The sequence below is a fragment of the Mustela nivalis genome (assembly GCF_964662115.1).
Source record: "Mustela nivalis genome assembly, chromosome: 10".
Taxonomy (NCBI): domain Eukaryota; kingdom Metazoa; phylum Chordata; class Mammalia; order Carnivora; family Mustelidae; genus Mustela; species Mustela nivalis.
In genome coordinates, this window is record NC_139029.1 from 9,942,871 (window position 1) to 9,965,947 (window position 23,077).

The 23,077-nt window shown below is 47.6% G+C and overlaps 1 protein-coding gene across 13 annotated transcripts in view; it reads left to right on the plus strand.

Moving 5' to 3' along the window:
• The first annotated feature begins 828 nt into the window (after positions 1–828).
• The window catches only part of FHAD1 (forkhead associated phosphopeptide binding domain 1), a 129,200-nt gene continuing 106,951 nt past the window's right edge, over positions 829–23,077 (plus strand). For 11 of the 13 annotated variants that reach the window (XR_014299377.1, XM_082685437.1, XM_082685430.1 and 8 more), the window contains exon 1: positions 19,457–19,652. Coding sequence is in view for 12 of the 13 variants with exons in the window: in XM_082685437.1 (XP_082541563.1) it covers positions 19,476–19,652 (177 nt within the window). In the remaining variant the exon portion in view is untranslated. Of the gene's footprint in view, positions 970–4,644; positions 4,752–19,456; positions 19,653–23,077 lie in introns of those variants that run through there. The other 2 variants (XM_082685439.1, XM_082685435.1) reach the window with 1 other exon arrangement.

Sequence of the window (23,077 nt, forward strand, 5' to 3'; positions counted from 1 at the left end):
TGCATACTGGATTTTTTAAAAGAATTTGAAATAGGGCAGTATTCAAGTAAAAATCTTATGGAGGCAAAGGAGATCCCTGGTAGAACTGCTTTGTAGGGACCGGAAATGGTAGGTGCAAAGGCCCTGAGGCAGAAAGGACAAGACCAATGCGGGTCAACTCTGGGGACTCAGATGTTTGTAGAGATAGGGGAAACCAAAAACCAAAACACAAATGGCCGGATAAACGTCAGTTTTGACAAGGAAGAACAAGAATGGGGGGGGGGGGTCCTTTACCCAGCACATAAAAAAACCCTCATTCTTTCAAAACTCTTCCACCCCATCCTCTCCCGGCCCCACCCCCAGAAGTGCTGGTCCCCCGACCCCATCCCAGCTTACTCTATTTGCTGCAACTCAGAGGGGTAGCGATCCCGGTGGGGCAGGGGGTTCTAACCTCTAAGCTTCTCCTGGTTCAGCTCCATCCCCTTCCCCGCCCCCCCACCTCCTCCACGCACGCAGCCTAGAGCAAAGGAGAGTCGGAAGGAAGGACTCTCGAGTCTGCTCCTTCCTTGCTGGACAACCGCCGGCTATTTCTGGGACCTCTAAGCCTCCGTTTCCGCATCTGTGAAATGGGCCTGGGCATCCCTAAGCGACAGGCGGCGGGGCGGTGGGGGGATGCTGCAGGGCGCGGCAGAGGGCTGGGATCCTCGGGGGCGTGTCTGGCGCACCGCCCCGCCCCCCGTCCTCCTCCCCACCGCGTCCGCCCCCGCCCCTCTCCCCGCCACGCCGCGCAGGCCACGCCCCTCCCCGGCCCGGCGGCGTTGCCATGACGACGCGCGTACACAGGCCTGGCGGGCGCGCGGGGTGCCGGCCCGCGGCTGGAGACTCCGCGGGAGCGCGGCCAGGCGGCCTCGCCCGGGAGCTGGCCGGGCTCCTCCCGATCCCGCCGGGGTTTCGGCGAGGGACTGAGCGTGGGCTTCTCCCTCCGGCCAGGTGAGTGCGGCACGGAAGGAGGTAGCGGGCGGACACCTGGGACCGGACCAGGTCGGCCCTGCGAGGTCAAGAGCTTGGAGGGGAGGCGCGGCACCTGGGAGCTCCTCTCCGATCCCGGCTCGGGTCTCCAGGAGCACCCCAGAGGAGATGCTCCAACACCAGCGCGTCCTCCCGAAAATGCAGACTCCTGCCCCGCCTCCAGAAGTAGCTTGTGTAGGAGCTTCAGGACCGTCCTGGGCACCAAACATGCGGCTCTTAGATATCCACTGGTGTACACAGCTGAGATTAGGAGAGGTACCCTCTGGTTCCCTTGGTTTAGGGACAACACCCACCCAATGGTCAGAGATCCCTTGACTTGATTCCCTTCCTTGAGGAAACTTTGCAGCTCCCCGGCCACTGAAGACCTGTAGCCCAGAAAAGACATACTACTTCTCTAGTCCAATTCTGAGCTTTCAGAGTGCTCAGGGGGTAGGCAGGTGATTTGCTCTGACTAGGCCTGGTGCTTCAGGGCAGTAAAAGCCAATTTCCAGAGCTTAACACATTCAAATTACTTTCAGGCAAGGATGTGGACTGCGCAGGGCAAGATTAAGATGGAGAGATACTGTCCAACCCAAAAACCCCAGGTAGCATTTAGGGTTTCCAGAAAGGATATCCAGGGTAGACACTGAATGGGAAGATTCGTAGCCAGCTGGCTGCACAGATTTGCTTTGCCGGGTCATTTGCATTTTCATTCATGCAGCGAATGTTTACTGAGCATCTACTACATGTCAGACAAGGCTCCAGGTGCTGGAGATGGGGTGATGAACAAAGCTGTGAGGAACCGCAAAGGGTCTGAGCTGTTTTTGTTTTTTTTTAAAAGATTATTTATTTATTTATTTGACAGAGAGAATCACAGGCAGAGAGTGAGGGGGAAGTAGTCTCTCCACCGAGCAGAGAGCCCAATGCGGGGCTCGACCCCAGGACCCCAAGATCACAACCTGAGCCAAAGGCAGAGGCTTTAACCCACCGAGCCACCCAGGTGTCCCAAGAGTCTGAGCTTTTATCTTGCTTGCAAGCTAGGAAGTTAGCCTGGCCAGCTCACAGATCCTTGCAGAAGACACAGGACAAAATTCATCAATGCTTTTGCTCCATAATGGCAACCACACAAGGCAACCATGAGGAATTATCTCTTAATAGAAACAATACAGTTCTGGCTCTCCTGGAATATATATCTCAGTGAAAAGAAAACCAACAGCAAACACAACTAAATAAAGGAACCAGAAAATGTCAGAGATTGATAAGCACGAGGAAGGAAACACAGCAAGTGGCATAGGCCAATAGTGACTCAAGGGTGCCTTTAGCTAGGGGGGGTCGGGCGGTTGCCACACAGGGGGACATCTGAGCAAAGAGAAGTCATCAGCCTTGGGAACATCTTGGGGGAGAGCTAAAAATCAAGTATACACACGATCCAAGTTCTGGGGTTTCTTTTAGTGGCATTTCCTGTGCTTTTCCTGCAGAAGAGACATTTCTCCCAAGTTTGCATTCCAGATTAATCAGGCTTGAATGTGTTGCTTGATAACATGGTCCTCTGCCATTGAAGTGAGTAACTGAAGTGATTTAACAGCAATAGAGCATGGTTCTTTGGGAAGAGGAAACGTCTCTCCCTTTCTGTGAATGACACTGAACTTAATAAAATGTATTTCACATTATAGGAAAACATACGTGTGAGGTATCCATAGCTCTCAGAGTTTACAAGTATAAAATACACTATCTGGCTTATTTTTATTTCTCTTACCCCCAGGTTGGGTCTTTTCTTCCTTTCAGAGGATGGAATGCAGGTGTCAAGGACTTTCTTACAAGTCCCAAGAGTCAAGAGACAGTGCAATGCACCCCTCCCCCGTCCCTCCCCCCCACCCCCACCCCCCCAGCCACCACCAGCCTACTCTGCCCCACCCAGCAGCAGTGAACACGTGGGAGGTTGAGCTGCGGGCCAGTTGTGTAGTAGTTTCATGCAAAGGCTCAGAGCTGTCTCCCTGACACTTGCTACTATGTGTCCTTAACCTCTCTGAGTCTCAGTTTGCCATCTGTAAAGTGGGACAGTACCAATACTTACCTCACAGGGTTGTTCCAAGGAGGAAAAGAAACGATGTGTATAAAATACCATAGTGCCTGGTACTGAGGAGGGATTCAGTCACTGATGATGAGGATGTGGATGAAAAGCAGAACCAGGATGCCTGGGTGGCTCAGTAGTTAAGCATCTGCCTTCAGCTCAGATCATGTTTCCAGGGTCCTGGGATCGAGCCCCACATTGGGCTCCCTGCTCAGTGGGAAGCCTGTGTCTGCCTCTCCCACTCCCCTTGCTTGTGTTCCCTTTCTTGCTGTGTCCTCCTCTCAAATAAATAAATAAAATCTTCAAAAAAAAAAAAAAAAAGAAAAGAAAAAGAAAAGCAGAATCAGACCCGAGACCCTCTATGACCACAACTAGATGAGCTTTGTTTTTATCCACTCCAACAGCTTCACATTTCAGTGACCTTTCTGTTGAAAGGAAAAGAGAGAGGCTTCTGCTCTTGGACATGGTGTTGAGATGGAGGATGTTCTGCTGTGTAACTGGACAGATACCTCAAAGCAGAAGTCAAGCATCATATGAATTATCAACACTTTGGAACCTACTGAAGTCCCTGAGATTTTTATATTTTAAAAAACCAGTATAGAACTTACTTTGGAATGCATCAAACTACAAAATGGATGGATGCGTGGGTAGATGGAGGGATGTGTGATATAGCAAACCGAACAAAATGTCAATTGTAGGATCTAGGTGGTGGGTATAAAGGAGTTCACCAACTACTTCTTTTGACTTTTCCTGTGTATCTGACATTGTCATAAAAAAAATGTTGGGGGAAACAATGGGCAGAGTCCTGAACGTATGTCCCAGCTTGAGTCTTGATAGTTTGCCTTTCAAGGTTGCCCTTTTTCCCTTAATTATATGAAGAAATGGAGTGATTTACAAAGAAAGTGTCCTTTAAAGCCCATTCCCTCAATGATTGACTCAGCAGTTTCAGAAGCTCTGTAGAAGGCTTCGACTTCTTGGGTCCGAGTTTGATAAGCCCCAAATTCATAATAATTATTATAATAATAACAACAATAATAATAATAATGGGACAAATGTGTGGTCATTGCATAGCGGCCACCACTCTAAATGCTTCATTTACGATTGTATTCCATCCTCACAGAACCATTTGGGGTGCAGAGTATCATTAACCCCATTTTACAGATGAGAAAACTGAGGCATAGAGAAAGAAGAAGTAACACACCCAAAGTTTCAGAATAGTTTCTGTGTCAGAGAACTAACCTTGTCCTGAGCTTCATGGGAGGCAGACAGCAATTATCCATGGAATTCAGGGTCATCGTTGGGGTGTTTCAGCTACTGGCAGTTTGGGCTCTGACTTCTGTAAAAAATGTCTTCTCTGTGATGATCCGGACCAACCTCATCTTCGCTAGATGTCACTGTTCAAAAAGATAGTCTTAAAAATCTGCAGAAATTGTGACCACACTGTAAAGTCCATCTATCCACTGCTGATTTCTCCTCTGCTGATTTCTCCTTTAAACGTGACGGTGCATTTCATCCGTTCTAAATGTGACACTGAACCATCAGAAGATCGCATTTTCCTAACAACGTTTTTTTCTGCAAACCTCTAGGGAAAGCAGAGAGTATGAAAGCCTACCTAAAGAGCGCAGAAGGCTTTTTTGTCCTGAATAAAAGTACTACTGTTGGAAGGCATGAAGACTCAGACCTTGTTTTAGAGGTAAGAACTGGTCCCGCCCAATCTCCCCATCTCACCCCCCTCCACACCCCTGCTGTTCTGTGGACTTGAGTCTCTTTAAAAGCCCACCCTTTGGCTCACAGCCACATCTTCCCTCCACGTGAGACCTATAACCACCTGCGGAATGTACTGGGTCTCCCCAGCATGTGTAGTGAAAATGAGTATGAGATTAGGGGTGATGTACCCTCTGTCCTTTGCTGATCATGAGTACAGATGCCCTACCTGACATCCCCTCCCCCCAGCCAAATGGGGCCATGGAGCTGATGCTTTGCTTTGACCTTCACCAAGGGCCACCTGAAGTACTCAGCTTGAGCAATGGCCTCTCGCCCTTTCTAGAGGCGTTTGGAAACTGTTGTGACTTGTATCACATTTTGATAATGTTATACAAATGGTATTATACCACATGTGACCTTTTGAGGTTGATTTTTTTTTTTTTCTCACTCAACATAATGTCCTTGAGATCCATTTAGGTTTTTGGCCTGTTTCTTTTTCGTTGTGGAGTAATATTTCCATGGTGTAGATGTAACATTGTTTGCTTAGCCATTCACATATTAAAGGACATTTTGATTGTTTCTAACCTGAGGTTCTAACAGATAAATCTACTTATGAACATTTGAGCTCAGGTTTTTGTGTAAATGCAAGTTTTTATTCCTCTGGGATAAATGTTCAGGAGTGTGATTGCTGGATCAGAGGGGAAGTGTATGGTTTCTAAAGAAACATGCCAGCCTGTTGTCCAGGGTAGCTGTACCATTTGACATCCCCACCAGCAAATGTATGGGACACGGTTTCTCTACATCTTCACCAGCAACTGGTATTATCACTGGTTTTTTATTTTAGCTGTTCTGGTGTGTCATGATGCCTCCCCATGGTCTTCATTTGCATTCCCCCCATAGATATCTTTTCATGGGCTTCTTGGCCGTGTGCACATCCTCTTCATGTCTTTTGCCCATTTTCTAATCACATTGTTTGGTTTTTCACTACAGAGTTTTGAGAGTTTTTTAAAAAATATTTTAGATATGTGTCCCTTCTCACATACAGAGCTTGCAGATCATTCCTCCTGGCCAATTGTTTATCTTTTCATTCTCTTTTTTTTTTTTTTTTTTTTAAAGATTTTATTTATTTATTTGAGAGAGAGACAGTGAGAGAGAGCATGAGCGAGGAGAAGGTCAGAGGGAGAAGCAGACTCCCCATGCAGCTGGGAGCCCGATGCGGGACTCGATCCCGGGACTCCGGGATCATGACCTGAGCCGAAGGCAGTCGTCCAACCAACTGAGCCACCCAGGCGTCCCTATCTTTTCATTCTCTTAACAGAATATTTCACAGGGCAGAAGTTTTAGATTTTGATTAGCTTCAGCTGATCATTTTTTTCTTTCGTGAATCATGCTTTTCATGTCCTATCCAAGAATACATCGCCGAGTCTTGATCCAAGGGGTTTCTCGTATGTTTTCTTCTAAAAGTTTTCTAGGTTTTGTGTTTAAATCCATGAACCATTTTGAGTTCATTTTTATATATGACATGAGATTTAGGTCAAGGTTCTTTTTTATTGCATGTGGATGTGTAGGTGTCCCAGCACCATTGATTGAAAAGACTGTCCTTTTTCCATTGATTGCTTTTGGAGCTTTGTCAAAAATATTTAGGCATACTTGTGTGGGAGCTATTTCTGAGTTTCCTGTATGTTTCATTGATCCATGTGTCTGTCCCCCTACCTATACAACACAGTCTTGATGGCAGTAGTTATGTAAGTCTTCACACAAATAGAGTGATTCCTTTCATTTTATCCTTCTTTAAAATTTTTTTTTCTTTTTACCTATTTTAATTCTTTTGCTTTTCCACGTGAATTTTAGTATAAGCCTGTCTATATATACAAAATATCTTGTTGGAATTTTGACAGGAATTATATTTAAGCCAATATATCAGTATGAGAAGAACTGATATCTTTACTCTGTTGTTTTCCAATCCATGAACATGGTATGTCTCTCTTTCTGTTTAGGGGTGTCTTTGAATTCTTTCATAAATGTTCTGTAGTTTTAGCATACCAGCTCTGTGCACGTTTTGTTAGATATACACTTAAGTATTCATCTTTTTTAATGATTGTAAATGGTATTATATTTTTAATATGGTGTCCACATATTCATTGACAGTATCTAGAAATACAGTTGAATTTTGTATGCTTTTGTGCTACCTTGCAACCATAACTAAACTTTCTAGGATTTGTTTTTTGTTTTATTTTTAAGATTTTATTCATTCATTTGACAGAGAGAGAGAGAGCTTAGAGTACACAAACAAGGGGATCAGTGGAGGGAGAAGGAGGGAGAAGCAGGCCCTCCCCCAGCAGGGAGCCTGATGTGGGGCTCAGTACCAGGACCCTAGGATCATGATCTGAGCCAGAGGCAGGTGCTTAACTGACCTAGCCACCCAGGTGCCCCTAGAAAGCTTTTATAGGTTTATTAGGATTTTACACATAAACAATCATGCCATCTACAAATAAAAACTTGCATTTCTCCTTTCAGAAAAGGAGATCTTTTTTTCTTAAGATTTTATTCATTTATTTGACAGACAGAGATCACAAGTAGGCAGAAAGGCAGGCAGAGAGAGGAGGAAGTAGACTCCCTGCTGAGCAGAGAGCCCAACTCGGGGCTCAATCCCAGGACCCTGAGATCATGACCTGAGCCAAAGGCAGAGGCTTAACCCACAGAGCCACCCAGGTGCTCCAGAAAAGATCTTAATACCCTTAATTTCCTTTTTCTTGTTTTAATGCACTAGCCAGAACATCCAGTGCTCTGCAGTGATCAAAGCAATATAAACCTATATTAATTGCTTATTCCTAATTTTCTGAGTATATCAGAAACTCTCAAATTCAAAAATAACCCAGTGGACCGGCCCTTGAGGTTCTTATCCATGATGTGGCCTCCCTACAAGGAAGGACACAGAAATATCTGTTCAGTGCACAAAGTGGGAGAAAAGAAAAAGAATTGCATATTCTTCTTTATCACAGCTAGGGACGGATTTTAGGTAGTCTTCTTTCATGGCTGGCCAAAGTAGAAACAGAGATCTGTGTTTCAAACTTAAGTATGGCGTTAGAAAACTGTAGGCTTCAGAGATGGACAGACCTGGGTTTGAATTTCATTAGGTCATGGGCTGGCTGTGTGACTCCATGCAAATTCCTTGATTTCTCTGAGCTCATGTTCCCTGTCTCTAAGCCACTGACCTCAGAGGTTGTTGTAAGGCTTAAGTGAGAAATGTACATAAAGTGTCTGGCACATGATTCTAAGTAAATGACACCATGATTGTTAACATGGGCTCATGAAATGGAGATTGAGAAGATTCCTTAAATGCACACAGGATTAAAATGGGGAACCACTGACATTAACAAGCTGTATGGAAAAAAGGTACTGATGAGGACAATTTTTATATAGACGGAAATCGAGTTGCATTCACTGTACAAAAATAATTGACTGCCTACTGCTCCTCAGACTTGGTTTAAGAAGTAAGTCACCCCCGCCAGCCATAGTCACATTGATTTATGAAGCAATCGGCTGCATTTCCAGAAGCACAAGCTCACATTGGCTCCCTAGAGAACGGATGACACATGAATTGCCAAATGTTTTGTGAACAGACTTTTGATGGGCGCTTCTGTCTTCTCTTAGACAAATCCTCTTCCCAAAGCTTAAATGGATTTGGGAGTAGAGATTTGTTTAAAAAGGATTGCAGGGACGCAGGCCCATTTTGAAAAATTGAAACTTGTGGATGTGTCAACATTTTCTAGTTCTGTAAAATAAGACAAGGTGAAAATTGCTTCTCTGCTGACTTCCTTGGGCTTTTCTGATGAGAGGAATCACCCTTGATTAGCCACGAGGCACGCTGAGGACTAATTCAACAGCCAATTTATAGTTTATGTTATTTGTACCCCGGGAGGTCATTTCACTAAATAAAGTTCAGAAATACATATTAATAAAAAGTCATCTTCAAAGTTACCCAGAGGTTATGTCTAGCAAAGAAAAAGGATTATTTCATTTACCTGAGTAAATCCTAAAGAAGAGACAGTCTTATTTCCGGAGATTCAGACTCACTGGCGAGGCGGATGTATCGTGCTGATTGTTGATGTCATCATATTTTGAGACCGTTTACTTTTTCCGATAATGGAAGGTCATCACATGCTTCTTTTAAAAAATTGGGAGAAAGCACAATATAAGGAAGAAAATAAAAGTCCCTCGTAATCATTGGGCTCAGGGAAAAAGTCCATATTGATTTTGCAGGGTTTTGCCCTGCAGACTTCTTTCTCTATCCTGTAAGGAATTTGCTTCACTCTCGGCAAATGGAAGCCCGTTTTCACCAGGCTAGCTTTCTGTTTTTATCACTCATTCCTTCCACAAATATTTACCTGGAACCTCAGCACGGAGGCAAGCCTGGGGATAAAGTGACGGTAGAATAAGTCATGGTCCCTGTAGTCAGAAAGCTGCCAGGAGAGACACATTAAGTCAAAGAATCCCACAAAGACATGTGTGGTTCTCTTCATGTTGGATCTCTAAAGGAAAGGAATATGGAGGATAAGGAAGATTTAATAAGACAAGGGGAAGGGGGAATGGTATGTGCAAAGGTCCTGGGGTGGAAGAGCATATTATGAGCCCAAGGGCCTGAGAGAAAAATGAATGTGTCCAGATGAGTGGGAAGGGAGAGAAATTAAAAGATGAGGAGGCCTCCTTCGGCCACCATATCTGAAGGGCATGGGAAGAAATTGAGGAATTTTGAGCAAGGGAGGAGACATGCATTTTGATTTTAAAATGACCATTCTGGCTGTCTTTTGTAGACTCGCAATCAGGACCTCTGTTCTGGGGCGCCTGGGTGGCTCAGTCAGATAAGCATCTGCCTTTAGCTGAGGTCACAATCTCAGCGTTCTGGGATCGAGCCCCGCGAGGGGCTCCCTGCTCAGTGGGGAGCCTGCTTCTCCCTCTCATCCCCATTTGTGCCTGTTTTGCTCTCTCTCTCTCTCTCCCTCTCTCTCAAATAAGTAAATTTAATTTTTTTTAAAGAAGAGCTCTGTTCAGAATCTCCCCCTCCCATTTTCCAAAGCCCAAAGCCCCAGCCTTGCTCATCTAAGACATAAATCTTGTGAATTTTAACTGGTATGATCAGTTGTGGTTTGTGAACTGTAATTTGTAGAGTTAGATATGGCTGTTATTTAAACCCCACTGAGAAAGGGGCTCAGTTCTTCCAGAACAAAGAAATACTACAAGGCCAATGATTGTAGAACTTTCCATCTGTATCAGAGTGCTCCTTAAACATGAGCCCCTAGACATTCTGACCCGGTGGGTTCTGGGTAGGGACCAGGAATCTTCACATTATATTCATTCCTCATGCGCAGGTGGGGACCAGGGTCCCATGGAGATGCTTCCAGGACGATGCCTTGAGGACCCTTCCTCCCTCTTCTTGACCACCCGTGTTTCTTCCCTCCTGATGTTGTGGGAGCCCCTTTCGGGGAGGGGGGGCGGTGCATATATTTCAATATACTCTGTTTTAAGGGAAAGAGAAGCGAGAGTTCCACAGTGGAGAGCTGACACCTTCGCCCCTCCCCAAGAACTCAACAGGGCCACACTGGAGAGATTTGAAAACCTCTCAAACCCTTCGAGGGTTTCCACATCCCCTCGAAGACTGAGCTACAGAACAGCCCAAGTCAGCACAGCGCCGTGGTGGGGAGGGGGGTAGTAGCAGGAAAAGAATGAAGGACAAAAATGACCTGCTTATCCGGGCTGGGCACACAACGCCCTTACCAGCTGGCTCCTTTCTGGCTAGAACAGTCCAGCACGTGGCAGTCGCTTCTCAGGTGGGATCTGAGGGTCGTGGAACAAGACTGGTCCAGCAGACACACCAACACCCATACAGCCAGATGACTCTTGTCCCTTTTCCTGGCACCTGCCGGTCCCAGGCTGTCCCTTAGAAAAGACCTATCAGAGCCCATGTCGTCTTCTTGTTTATCATTATTTATTTATTTATTTATTTGTCATAGAGAGAGAAGCGAGAGCAAGCACAGGCAGAGTGGCAGGCAGAGGCAGAGGGGGAAGCAGGCTCCCTGCCAAGCAAGGAGCCCAATGTGGGACTCGATCCCAGGACGCTGGGATCATGACCTGAGCCGAAGGCAGTAGTTTAACCAACTGAGCCACCTAGGCATCCCTCTTGCTTATCATTATTAAACAAGACTGCTATGATTGTCCCGTTATTTTCATTATTTCACAGACGTGTGGGTACGTCGGCTGAACCAAAGGGCACATACATCTGTCCCTCTGACGGGCGACTCGGGATTGCCCACCACAGGTTATCAGCACTGGACAGCGCTGCCCGGCGCGCCTTGTCCACCCACTGGATCTTCCCTTAAACCCAGCGCCCATGTCATTTTCATTTGTTTCTCTCTTTAAAAAAAAAAGATTTGATTTATTTATTTATTTATTTATTTATTTGACAGAGACAGCAAGAGAGGGAATACAAGCAGAGGGAGTGGGAGAGGGAGAAGCAGACTTCCTGCTGAGCAGAGAGCCCGATTCGGGGCTCGATCCCAGGACCCTGGGATCATGACCTGAGCCAGAGGCAGACACCTAACCGACTGAGCCACCCAGGCGCCTCACATTAGTGTTTCTCTTATGAGTGAACCCCCGCATTTTGAGAGATGAGCTGGGCTAGATAAGGATTCTTACCCTGCTCAGTCTCTGTGGGGAAGGGCACAGAAAGACCGGGGCCTGGAGGCAGTAACGGGCAGTAACTGCCTGTCCATCTGCTGTTCTCATTCCCTACTCACCTGGATTGTGCTCCCACTGGCTCCTCCCTTTGCTCTGTTGCTCCGGGATTCACCTACCTCGTCTCCTGAGTCCCAGGGGAACTTTCCTCTCCCCTGTTGGAGAACTGGTAGCTGGAACTTGGAGCTGATCTCATTGGTCACTTCCTACCACAGCAAATTTTTAAAATTCTTTTTTAAGATTTTATTTATTTGTCTCAGAGAGAGAGAGTGCGCAAGCAGGGGGAGTGGCAGGCAGAGGGAGAAGCAGGCTCCTCGCTGAGCAGGGAGCCCAATGCGGGGCTCAATCCCAGGACCCCAGGATCAGGACCTGAGCCAAAGGCAGATGCTTAACCCACTGAGCCACCCCAGTGGCCCCCTCCTGCAGCAACTGATGAGTCTACCTTCCCTCCAGCAGATGGAGAGCTTCCAATGGGGGGGAAGGGAATTTATAGAAAGTGGCTGATGCCATGTTGCTTGCTTTTTTTTTTTTTTTGAAGATGGTAAAATACACAGAACACATATTCCATCTTAACCATTCTTCGGTGTACAGGTCAGTGGCATCATTCAATACCGTCACCTTGGGCAGCTATCGCCACCTCGATCCCCAGAGCCCTTCATCCTACAAAGCCCTGTACCCACCGTTTTCTGTCTCTATGAATTTGACTCCTCTAGGTCCTTCCTTTAAGTAGAATCATGCAGTGTTTGTCCTCTTACAACACTGACTTCACTTAGCATCACGTCCTCGAGGTTCGTCCATTGTTGCGATTTCCACTGTGTGTCTTCGGCACCTGTTACGTATCCACACGCCTGTCTGTGGACCCTGGGTGGTTTCCACCTTGTGGCTATTGTCAATAATGCCGTGAACCCAGGACTGCAAATATCTCTTCCAGCCCTTGCTTTCCGTTTCTTTACATGTGTACCCAAAAGTGGGCTCGCCGGGTCATATGATAACTTGATCCTTAATTTTTTGAGGAACCGCCATACCATTGCTTTCCCCTGCTGTGCCATTTTACATTCCCACCAACAGGGCGCAAGGACTCCGCTGTCTTCACACCCCCCCCCCCCGACACTGGTTTTAACCCAGTTTTTTGACAGAAGTCATTCTAACAGAAGTAAGGTAGAAGATCGTCATCTCTCCGATAGTACAATATCGCAAACAGCCAGAGCGTGCATTTCTCCACTGTTTACCGCACCTCACGTGGCTTCCTATATATTCTGTGAACTGTATGTGTGTTTACAAAAATACAGCCTCAGAAAAAGAAAAAAGAAAGAAAGAAAGAAGAAAAGAAAGAAGGAAAGAAAAAACCCCTATGGGGTAGGAACTGTTATTATCATTATTATCCTCATTTACAGATGTAGAGTTGGGGCTCAGAAAGGTTAAGGAACTTCCGCCAAACCACACAGCCGGTCAGGGGAGGTGGGGCTGAGTTTCAGATTCAGGCTGTCTGGCTCAGTGCTTCTAGAGAAGGAAAAGTCTCATTCCTTGGGTGCAAATTTAGCTGGGAGCATCTAAAATCTAAATATCGGGGGGGGGGGGGGCTGGGTGGCTCAGTTGTTAAGCATCTGCCTTTGGCTCAGGTCATGATCCCAGGGTCCTGGGATCGAGCCCCACATCAGGCTCCCTGTTTGGCAGGAAGCCTGCTTCTCCCTCTCCCACTCCCCCTACTTTGGTGCCCTCTCTCGCTCTGTTAAATAAATAAATAAAATCTTAAAAAAAAAAAATCTAAGTATCTGAAATTCCTTGTGAGTTCACTGGAATATTAAAATAGTTCACTGAGGGGCGCATGGGTGGCTCAGTGGGTTAAAGCCTCTTCCTTCGGTTCAGGACCTGTCTCAGGGTCCTGGGATGGAGCCCTGCATTGGGCTCTCTGCTCAGCGGGGAGCCCGCTTCCTCCTCTCTCTCTCTGCCTGCCTCTCTGCCTATTTGTGATCTCTGTCTGTCAAATTGTTGGGTCCCCCCAAAATTGGGTACCCCAATAATGGGTAAGTGATTAAAGAAGCGAGACTGATACAAAGAGAAGGGCAAGCATCAGGAATCAGACAAACCCTCAAACAGACCGGTAGGGGGACCCCTTACAGAGAGGACGACCCCTTCCTGCTTTCCAGACTAACTTTTATAGAGCAAAGGCCTTGTGGTTGGGCCTGGCCACACACAGGCGGCCAATGAGATTGTAAAACACACAGGAAACTCCACAGTGATGCTAGGTGACCAATTGAATTATAATTTACCCTAGTAGACATTTGAACCAGCCTATCACCTAGTTCAGAATTGGCACCCAAAAGGTGCCCAAAGGGCAGGGGCCCATACTCCTTGGTAGCGAGGAGACAGTATGCACCCCCACTGATTGAATACCTCCACCTGGCCTGACCCACCCTTGTACTTGGACTTCGTTACCTGGGACTTGTTTCCGGGATTTGTTTTTAAGTAAGTTCCCCTGGTGGGGGTGGGGGGGACCCATTTAAGTTTTACAACAAAATGGCAGTTCACCCAGGGTGGGGCCACTCTGGCTGAATAGGCCACAAAATAAATAAATAAAATCTTTAAAAAAGAAAAAATAGTGCACTGAGCTAGGGAAATTCCGCAGCTGAAATCCAAAGTGAGGACGGTAGGTGAAACGTGCAGCGCTTTTTCCTGCGATCATTCCCGCAAACTGGCTGGGGGCGGCGCCATCTAGTGGGGGATTTGTGTGGGGAGGGAATGTTGACCCAGTGCTTTTTCCAGCCTAGAGGAGCACTGGGGCTGTAAGTTGAGGCCCCACCAGGATCCCGTCTGGGGGTGAGGGAGCACCTCCGAGAAGACCAAACTTGAGCTGCCCCTTTAAAAAAGAGAAGCCTGTGGATTTTCCAGGCAGAGCAAGCAGGAAAGGCCACCCCAGGTGTGTTGAAACAGCGCATGCCAAGGTCCAGAGATGTTTGGTGAATAACTTGACCCTGGAAGAAGAGGACAAAATGGCATGTTGGTGGCAATATGGAAAATGGAAGCCAGGCTAAGCATTGGAAGAGGAACCTCTGCCCCTCCCCCACTGCCCCACCCACCGTCCAGGAAAAGGATTTTAAAGCTGGGGAGGAACTGACGGTCTTTGTTATTTGGGTGGGAGAGGGGTAGGCAGAGAGGCTCCAGAGCAGCAGAGCAGTCAAGGGCATGACCTTGACCCCAGGTGGCTGGTTCAGAGCCCGGCTCTGCCCTGGTGGCCTGTGGGGTCTCAGGCAAGTTGTGCAGCTGTCCCCTACTGCCGTGTCTAAGTCAGTGCTGTGGGGACAGTTACAGTGACCACGTTATCAAACCGAATTACTGGGATGTGCTCAGACCAGTGCCCGGTGCTGTCCCAACCCCAGTGAACATTGGCTCTTGTATTTGTGTTCCACTTACAACACCACAAAGGAATGACGTCACTGTTCTCCATGTCGGAAGTCAGGGTGGACTAAGCTGGTTTCTCTGCCCCAGGTCACCCAAGGCCAAAATCATGGTGCTGGTGGGCCTGGGCTCTGACAGAGTCTCCAAGAACAGTCGGCCTCCAGGTGGATTCTGGTGATTGGTGGAACTTAGCCTGTGCGGTTATGGACTGAGGTCCCCTTGGCGGGCTGGCTGTCCGTGAACATGGCTCTCAGCCCAGAGAGGCTGTCCACATTCCAGGCTGGTGGCCCCCTTATTCAAAGTCAGCAGCATTGGGTCAAGGGCTTTTCATGCTTCAGATCTCTCTGACCCCCTGTACTGGCTCCTCTGCCCAGCTCCAGCCAGAAAAGTGCTCTGCTTTAAGAGCTCATGGCATTAGACTAGCCCCACCTGATCGATCAAGGATATTCTCCCTCTTTTAAGATCACGGATTAGTAACCTCTAGATCTGCATAGTCCCTTGTGCCATGTAAGGGAGCAGAGTCCCAGGACCCAGGTTTAGGGCACGGATCTCTTTGGGGGACCCATCTTCTTGCTATTTTTTTTTTTTTAAGATTTATTTATTTGACAGACAAAGATCACAAGTAGGCGAGAGGCAGGCAGAGAGAGAGAGAGAGAGAGAGAGAGAGAGAGGAGGAAGCAGGCTCCCTGTGGAGCAGAGAGCCCGATGCGGGGCTCGATCCCAGGACCCTGGGATCATGACCTGAGCCGAAGGCAGAGGCTTTAACCCACTGAGCCACCCAGGTGCCCCCTTCCTGCTATTGTTAATCCTACCTCTTACCTGCACTGTTGCCGTGGCGAGAGTGTGGACTTAGGGGTTGATTTGAGAGCTTTTTGGAGGAACCAGTAAGGACAATGTCAGGAGCCCTGAAGAGAGGTGGCAGGTGAGCTTGGGGTGATACGGGACGGGAAGAGGCAGGAGGGGAGGGCATCAGTCCCCGGAGGCCAGCAGGCACCGAGAGGCTCAGAGATGAGCCGGGGGTTGGAAATACACATCGGAGATTTTGGGGCTGGTGCAGTGGCCCCACCTGTGGACGGAGTGAGAAGGAAAGGGAGCCGGCACTCGAATCCTCGGGAATTGTGTAATCTGGGGGCAAGCATAGGGAGAGGAGCCCAGCGCGGAGGTCCAGGAGAAATCAGAGAGGGAGCCGAGCCAGCCAGCTGCGGCCGGGCCAAGGAATACATCAGTAACATATAGGTAACACATTGAGGGTTTACTTTGTGCCAGGCAGGGTTTCTGGACACTTCCACGTATATTAACTCATTTAATCTGTATGATCAACGACCCTCCGAGGCAGGCACTATCATTTCCCCCATTTTACGGATGAGGAAGTTGAGGTCACACACAGTGAGCTGGGGCCTGGGAACCCTGCTCAGGCAGTCTGATTTCAGGAACCAGCCTCTTCTTGAGGCTTTGCCCCTCCACAGGGCTCCCCCAGGGAGACCAAGGTAGGAGGGTGTCACTGACAGAGGGAGCCAGAGAAGCCTCCCCTTCCCTTCTCCTCCCAGACTCATTGTCTCACCAGAGCCCAGCTGTTTCCTCAATTTCCTTATTCTTTTGAAAACCCCAGTTTTCACTACTTTGGCACCACATCTTTCTTGAGGCGGTAAGGAGGATGGGGCTGGGGTTGGGACAGCCAAGAACCAAAAGGTAAAAAGAAATAGATCTGGGGCGCCTGGGTGGCTCAGTGGGTTAAAGCCTCTGCCTTCGGCTCAGGTCATGATCTCAGGGTCCTGGGATCGAGCCCCGCGTCGGGCTCTCTGCTCGGGAGGGAGCCTGCTTCCTCCTCTCGCTCTCTGTGCCTGCCTCTCTGCCTACTTGTGAACTCTGTCAAATAAATAAATAAAATCTTAAAAAAAAAGAAAGAAAGAAAGAAATAGATCTCACGTACACACACATACACACACCCCCCATGTAATTTTAAAAACATCGTCCTACTACCTTGAAAATTCCTCCAAACAGTACCTCCTGTCAGTCCTGAGAAACACAGCATATGAAACCCACTTTTGCCCCAAAAGAAAGCGCAGAGAAGCCAGAGACTTGCCCCAGGCTGCACCGCTGGTGGAGGGGGGGGATGCGACTGCAGGCTCCCTAACCCCAGAGCCCGTCCTCCTGCTCGGTAGCCATAAACAGTGAGCGGCTTGGTATTCTCTCGGCGTGCCAAAGTTCTAAGTACGCTTTTGTATGTGTTATCTCATTTATACCTCATCGATAACTACCCCGCCCTTCTACTGTGGTCTGTATTCACAGAGGAGGAAACTGAGGCACGAAGAGACTAGGTCACGTGTCCAAGGTCACCCAACTAGGAAGCAGGAGAGCTGCACTTTGAACCAAGGCCCCCACCCCTACAGCCAGTCCGAGAAGCCCCACGCCCTCCTGCCTCTTCATCCCCTTAACCAGGAGGCCCCGTGCCTCCCCCAGACTAAGTGCGGGCTGCCGCAGAGAGGCTGGGGAGGCCATGGGTGACAGCGGCCGGGGGCTGGGGGCTCAGGTGGGCAGTTTGACAACAAAGGGAAGGAATGGGGGAGGGGAGGGGAGGCGTTCTGAGGACGGTGAGCGTGGTCATGGGTTAGGGGGTCACGCTGAGACCGAAGATACAAAGAGGAGACCCTCCGTGAGCTGGGACCAGATGAGGTGGGGTGATAAGACAACCCCGAGTCCCTTGGCGGCTGAGAGAAGGCCACTGAAAGCCATATATCCGAGAGCCTCTCCCTGCTGGAACTCCAGGTCCTGGCAGGGAGCGGAAGGCCATTTAGAGTGGGCATAGAGTGACAAAGGTGCGTTTCATAAAGGGACTCCTAGAGAGGGCTGCCAGACTTAAGGAAACCCCCCAGAATGGGGTGGTGCCCAGAGCCACTAAGAGAGGGACTGTTCCCACCCTAGACCTGAAGGCTGAAGGGGTTACATCTTCTGGATCCCCAACAGGAGCTGTGACTTTTGATGGGAGGATGTACCCAGCCCATGGTGACCCCACAGGACAGGAGCCAGGGGAGTAAGTACCCCAACCTCTCTCCTCCCTGCTCGGATCTCTGATCCCCCATTGACCAACCCCAGCCAGATGCCAGAGGCAAGGAGCCCATCACCCCGTTGGCAAAGCCACATGGGCTGACCTGCTGGGGCAGAGGGCAAGGGGGAGCAGTGAGTGGGGATCGGGGGTGGCAAGTGGAGGACGTCTGGCAGGGGACAGGAGGTGAGGACCCAGAAGGCTGTTAATGAGGTAGAATGAAAGACCCGGGACTGGCGGCTGGGGGACGCGAAGGGAGCAGCATATGGCTGGACTGGGCCGACTTGTGGAGAGAGTGTGAGGGTTGGGGGGAGATGGGGACAGAGCCGGACTTGGAGGAGCTGGTGAGCTTGAGCGGGGAGCCAGGCCTGGGCAGGTGAAGGGGAGTGCCCACAGGGACTGGATAAGGAAGCAGAGGCCACAAGGAATCAAAGAGGAAGGGGAGGAGGAGGAGGAAGGGAGGAGGAAGAAGGTCATGCCCTGAGACTGGGCTTCTGAGTTCCAGATGAGGCAGGGCTGAGAACTGGCTCTGAGGGAGGGTTCCAGATAATCAGGGCTGCAGGGAGACTTCCTCAAAGCCCCGGAGTCACTGAGCAGATGTTTGCTGTTAGCAAATTTGTTGAAGTCTCAGTGTTTTATGCACCCACTAAATACTTTTAAAAGATATTTAAAATGCAGGAGACTGTTTTAAATGCATGTTCCGGGCACCCCTGGGTGACTATTGGGTTAAACGTCTGACTCTTCATGTCAGCTCAGGTCATGATCTCAAGGTCCTGAGATGGAGTGTGGGGTCTTCCTAAGGTTCTCTCTCCCTCTACCTCTGCCCCACCACACCGTGCACACACACGTGTGCATGCGATCTTTCTCTCTCTCTCTCAAATTAATTAATTAATAATAATATAAAATGCATGTCCCATATTCAGTTCCACTCCACTCCTCTCTCCCTATTAAACTACTGTCTACTCTGAAAAGCATAGGGGACAAGTCAAGGATATAGATTTGGGTCCTGCAGTGCCACGGGTCAGCATCTTGATGTTGGCTGAGGCCCTTCACCTTAGCCATTTTTTTAAAAAGATTTTATTAATTTATTTGAGAGAGAGGGAGACAGAGCACAAGTGCAGGGAGGGGGAGAGACAAGCAGACTCTGAGCTGAGCGCAGACCCCAACTCGGGGCTTGATCTCCTGATCCTGAGATCAAGACCTGAGCCAAAACCAAGAGTCCGGCCCCCAACAATGGAGTCCCCCAGATGCCCGCCTCTTAGCCATTTTTAGTATTGTAGTAAAATACACATAACATTTACCCTCTGAACCGTTTATACGAGTGCGGATTAGCAGTGTTAAGTGTGTTCACATAGTTATATATAACCAATCAGAACTTCTTCATCTTGCAAAACTGAGACTCTGTACCCATCAAACCATCAAGCAATTCCCAACTTCCCCTGCTCTGGTCCCTGGTGGCCACCATCCTACTTCCTGTTTCTGGGAGCTCGACAACTCTGGGTACACTTTGTATCAGTAGACTCGGACGGTGGCTGCCTGTGTATGACTGGCTTATGTCACTCAGAGGCATGTCTGCAAGGTCTGCGCCATGTCGCAAGCATTGGGATTCTCTTCCTTTTTCAGGCTGGAGAATACTCCATTGTATGTACTTGGTGCATTTTGCTTAGCCACCGATCGGGCCGTGGACCCTGGGTTGTTCCCACCTTCCAGCTGTTGCGGGTAATGCTGTGAACACGAGCGTCCAGATAGCTCTTCAAGCCCTTGCTTTCTGTTCCTTTGGTTGTATACCCAAAAGTGGGCTTGAGGGATCGTCTGATGATTTTATTCTTAATTTTTTGAGGAACTGCCATACCGTCTTTCTCGTCGAGCTGCACTTTTTATTTTTACTTTCTAGATTTTTTAAAAAATTTATTTGAGAGAGAATGAGAGAGCACGAGCACGAGAGGGGGAAGGATCAGAGGGAGAAGCAGATGCCAAGCAGGGAGCCGGGTGTGGGACTCGATCCTGGGACTCCAGGATCATGACCTGAGCAGAAGGCAGTTGCTCAACCAACTGAGCCACTCCAATTCCTGAGCTGTACCTTTTAATGAATGCACCTGTGGATGGTGAAAGGTGGGCAGCTCAGCAGGATGGAGCCTGTACAGTCTGCCCACCTTAGCCGCAGGGCTTCTGTCCCAATAAAATTGCTTTTAGTAATTTTCCAAGGAAGCCAAGGCTCTTCGCTTGGCTATTACAGGGCAGCCCCAGGAAGCCCTCTCTTGGCCTAACATGTGGCAGGGTCTCACCCCATTTGATGGAGTCATTCAAAACTTCCTGCTTGCTTTGATTTCTTAATAATGGCCTGACAGCTACAGAGGAACTGAAAGTTATGAGTCCTGGGAAAAGAAAAAAAAAATGCAGCACATAGAATTCCTCTCTTTGATGGGTTATCAAGGGTTCTTAGAGCAAGAGATCAATGAGAATGGTGACAACCATGGCGTGAGTGGCATTTCCCAAAGAACGGATGTGTTTTAATATTAGAAAAAAATGCTTTCTTTTTGAGGCCAGATTGAGGTTTATAGGATATTGAGCAAATAGTACACAGAGTTCCCACATACCCACCGCCCCCCAAGCACACACACAGCTTCCCTTATCATTAACATCTTGCTTTAAAATGGGACATTTGTGGGGGCGCCTGGGTGGCTCAGTGGGTTAAGCCACTGCCTTTGGCTCAGGTCATGATCCCAGAGTCCTGGGATCGAGTCCCACATCGGGCTCTCTGCTCAGCAGGGAGCCTGCTTCCTCCTCTCTCTCTCTGCCTGTCTCTCTGCCTACATGTAATCTCTCTCTGTCAAATAAATAAATAAAATCTTTAAAAAATAAAATAAAATAAAATAAAATGGGACATTTGTGGGCGCCTGGGTGGCTCAGTGGGTTAAAGCCTCTGCCTTCGGCTCAGGTCATGGTCCCAGGGTCTTGGGATCGAGCCCCACGTCGGGCTCTCTGCTCAGCAGGGAGCCTGCTTCTCTCTCTCTCTCTCTGCCTGCCTCTCTGCCTACTTGTGATCTCTGTCAAATAAATAAATAAAATCTTCTTAAAAATAAATAAATAATAAAAATAAAATGGGACATTTGTTACCACTGAGGAGCCAATACTGCTATATTAAGTAAAGTCCGTAGTTTACATGCGGGCTCACTCCTCACATCGCATAATCTGTGGGTTTTGGCAAATATATAATAAGTATCCACCACTGCCGTGTCATACGGAATGGTTTGGCTGCCCCCAAATCCCTGTGCTCCCCGCTTCCGGCCGCCCCACATCCACTTTGGGCGGCACGAATCCAACCCTGTGGAATCCCATCCCCTTCCAGTTCCGTCCAGCTGGAAAGCACTGATCTTGTTACTGTCTCTATAGCGTTACTTTTCCAGAATTCCATAGAGTTGAAATTGTACACTCGATAGCCTTTTCAGACTGGCTTTTGTCACTAAGCATTGTGCATTTCCATGTTTTCTCCACGTCCTTTTGTGGCTTGATGGCTCATTTCTTTTCATCACTATTATTTTATTGTACAGATGTACCACAGCTTACCTACCCATTTACCTCTTAAAGAACATCTTGGTTGCTTCCAGTTTGGGACAATTATGAATAAGAATGCTATAAACATGTGTCCAAAATAAATGAGTCTTAAAACTCAACAATAAGGAAACAGACAACCCAGTTTACAAATGGGTGAAAGATATGAACAGACGCCTCACCAAAGAAGATACACAGATGGCAAAGAAGAACCTGTAGTTTTCTTCATATAGATCTTTATAGATTTTGTTAGATCTTTACCTAACTCTTTCTGTCTGGTCTTTCTTTCTTTTCCCTTTTTCCTTCTTTCTTTCTTTTTTTTTTTTTTTTTAAGATTTTATTTCTTTGACAAAGAGAGATCACAAGTAGATGGAGAGTCAGGCAAGCAGAGAGAGAGACAGAGAGAGAGAGAAAGAAGCAGGCTCCCCGCTGAGCAGAGAGCCCCATGCGGGACTCGATCCCAGGACCCCAAGATCATGACCCGAGCCGAAGGCAGCGGCTTAACCCACTGAGCCACCCAGACGCCCTCTTTTTTTTTTCTTTTTCTTTTTCTTTTCTTTCTTTCTTTCTTTTTTTTTTTTGTGCTAACGTAAATGGTGTTATGTTTTTCATTTCTTTTTAAAAATTATTTACATATTTTATTTATTTATTTGACAGAGAGAGACACAGTGAGAGAGGATACATAAGCAGGGGGAGTGGGAGAGGGAGAAGCAGGTTTCCCACAGAGCAGGGAGCCCAAATGCAGGTCTCAATCCCAGGACCCTGAGATCATGACCTGAGCTGAAGGCAGACGCGTAACGACTGAGCCACCCAGGTGCCCCATGTTTTTAATTTCTTATTCCAGCTGTTCATTGCTGGTATACAGGAAAGCAATCAACTTTTGTGTATTAATGTTATATCTGGCAACCTCCCTATAATTGTTTGTTAGTTCTAGGAGTGTTTTTTGTTGATTTGGGGGGATTTTTTTACCTAGGCAATCATGTCATTTGCAACCAGAGACAGTTTTACTTCTTCCCTCCCAATCTATATACCTTTTATTTCCTTTTCTTGTCTTATTGCATGTCCTGGCTAGGACACCATACTGTGTTAAAAAGGAGTATGAAAGGGGACATCCTTGTCTTGTTCCTGATCTTAACGGGAACGTTTCTAGTTTCTCACCATTAAGTGTGATGTTAGCTTTAGGATTTTTGTAGATGTTCTTTATCAGGTTGGGGCAGTTCCTCTCTATTCCTAATTTGCCAAAAGTTTTTTGGTTTTGCTTTTCAGTAATGAATAGGTGTTGAATTTTGTCAAATGCTCTTTCTTCATCTAGTGATATGATCATGTGACTTTTCTTCTCTAGCCTGTTGAGATGATAGATTATATTAATTGATTTCCAAGTGTTGACCAAGCATTGCATTCCTGCATACTTGCTAGTGGTGTACAATTCTTTGTATACTTTGTTAGATTCAATTTGCTAATATTTTGTTGAGGATTTTGCTTCTATGTTCATAAAAGATATTGGTCTGATGTTTCTCTTGTAATATCTGTGTCTGGTTTTCAATTTCTCTGTTCTGGAAGAGGTTTTAGAGAACTGGTATTATTTTTTTCCT